This window comes from Dendrobates tinctorius, unplaced genomic scaffold, assembly GCF_039654945.1.
Source record: "Dendrobates tinctorius isolate UK_male_01 unplaced genomic scaffold, ASM3965494v1 ptg000211l, whole genome shotgun sequence".
In the NCBI taxonomy this organism is placed as follows: domain Eukaryota; kingdom Metazoa; phylum Chordata; class Amphibia; order Anura; family Dendrobatidae; genus Dendrobates; species Dendrobates tinctorius.
The window spans coordinates 12045729-12047720 of NW_027361878.1; the positions used below are offsets into that span (position 1 = coordinate 12045729).

General features: G+C 48.2%; 1 protein-coding gene across 1 annotated transcript; it reads left to right on the forward strand.

Moving 5' to 3' along the window:
- The first annotated feature begins 468 nt into the window (after positions 1 to 468).
- Positions 469 to 1781, forward strand: LOC141058262 (uncharacterized). Its single transcript, XM_073554444.1, has one exon. The coding sequence runs from the start codon at positions 539 to 541 to the stop codon at positions 1637 to 1639; it is 1101 nt and encodes a 366-aa protein (XP_073410545.1). The 5' UTR covers positions 469 to 538; the 3' UTR covers positions 1640 to 1781.
- Positions 1782 to 1992: the final 211 nt, after the last annotated feature.

Below are 1992 nucleotides of genomic sequence, written 5' to 3' on the forward strand. Positions count from 1 at the left end.
AGAGGACGCAACATAAACATATTTTTTGAGTAAAGGTCAGTGAAACCTATTATCCTAAAAGTGAGTGGCAATAAAGGTGGAATGCTACAGGATTGATGACGGCCACAATCTTATAGGGACCGATGAACCTGGGTCTCAGTTTCCAAGAAGGAATTTTCAACGTAATGTTCCTCGAGGACAACCACACGAAATCACCAACACACAGGTCCGGACACAATAAACATTTCCAATCAGCCACACATATATATTTGGACCCCATTCTCTTCAAATTATTCAGAACCCCTTGCCATATAGATGTAATAGATGATGAAAAACGTTCTCCTTCAGGTATTCCTGAAGAACGATTACTATTAAAAAAGCAGAACTGGTGGGGCGTGGCCTAGCACCTGATGTGAGCGGTCGGCTTCTGGAGCTCCTCCGCTGTGACCGGCAATTATCCTGACGATAGGACCCCTCTGGAGGCTGGTGAATCTCTGGGCGGCTGAGAAGAGACTCAGGAGGTCGGCCCCGACGGGTGAAGTGGTGCGGAGCTGCAGCGATGGTCCGGAGAAGGCAGCAGGATGCCAAGGCAGGAGCGGGGATCCGCACCCAAGATGGCGCCGACAGCGTGGAGGCGGCTGAGAGAGCGGACGCTGCAAATGCCTCTTATGCAAAGAGGCTAGAAGTGGCGGCCAAGCTGGAGAAATATGCCTGGGTGGAGGGAGCACGGCAGGAGATGGCTGAAGAGAAGGAGGAACAGGCTGGAGAACGGAGGAATGAGCAAGGAGAAGGCTCTGAGGATGATACGGTACAGGGGGGGCCGGAGGGGGAAGAAGATGGAAGGGGGAATGATGGTGTGAAACAAGAGAATGTGGAGGAGCTGGTTATAGGGGAGCCCACTTTGCGGGACATTTATGAGCTGATCAGATCATGCAAAATTGCGATAACGACGTTAACTCACAGAGTGGATGGAACTATAGCAGAAGTTACTACAATAAAGGCAGACATGGGCAAAATGGATAAGAGAGTGGGAGAGGTGGAGGAGAGAGTGAGTGTGTTGGAAGACCATATCTCTAAAATGCAAAAGGCCCACACTCAGTGTTTGCAAAAATGTGCTGCTCTGATTAATAAGACTGATGATCTGGAGAATCGTTCACGGAGGAACAATGTAAGATTAGTGGGTATCCCTGAGAAGACTGAAGGAAATGACCCTACAAAATTTATTGAAAAATGGCTCCAGGACAAGATAGGTGGTGATAACCTGTCTAAGATGTTTGTGGTGGAAAGGGCTCATCGAGTTCCTATGAAACCCCTTCCGATGGGATCCCCCCCTCGTACGGTCCTTGCCAGGATCCTGAACTATAGAGATAGAGATGCCATATTGAGGTGTGCTCGTACGGCTGAAGACATGTGTATTAATGGCCAGAAGATCTCTATTTACCCAGACTATTCGGCTGAGGTACAAAAACAGAGGATGAGCTATGGAGGGGTTAAAAGGAGACTGAGAGATTTGAAGTTGGTGTATTCTACTCTCTACCCAGCGAAATTGAGAGTTGTAGCACTGGGGACGGTTCATTTTTTTCCAACACCAGAAGACGCCACTAAGTGGCTGGACTTAAATCAGCAGAAGCTCTCGGCTAATAAAGAAAGAGGGAAGTGAAGGGATGAGGCCGGAAGTGAAGAAGTTGCTGCCATATCGCTGCCTTTGGACTTTGAGTTCACAGTTTATTGTGGTTTCCGGAGGACTTATTGTCAAAATGTTGTTTTATATGCGGAGGGGCTGGGGAGGTGTTTTAGTAACAGCGGATTAAGATACTACGGAAGAGGTAGCTAGACGCTGGACTACCTACTCTCTGATAAGAGAGGTGAACGACAACAGCGGATTAGTTATGGGTTACTGTGTTAAAGAATATGGGGGGGAGATGGGAGGGTAGGGTTGGGGATTGTTGCGGGGAAGTGAGACTTACAATTTGCTGGGAACAGTGTCCTATCTTAAGGGGTCAGGAATTGGTA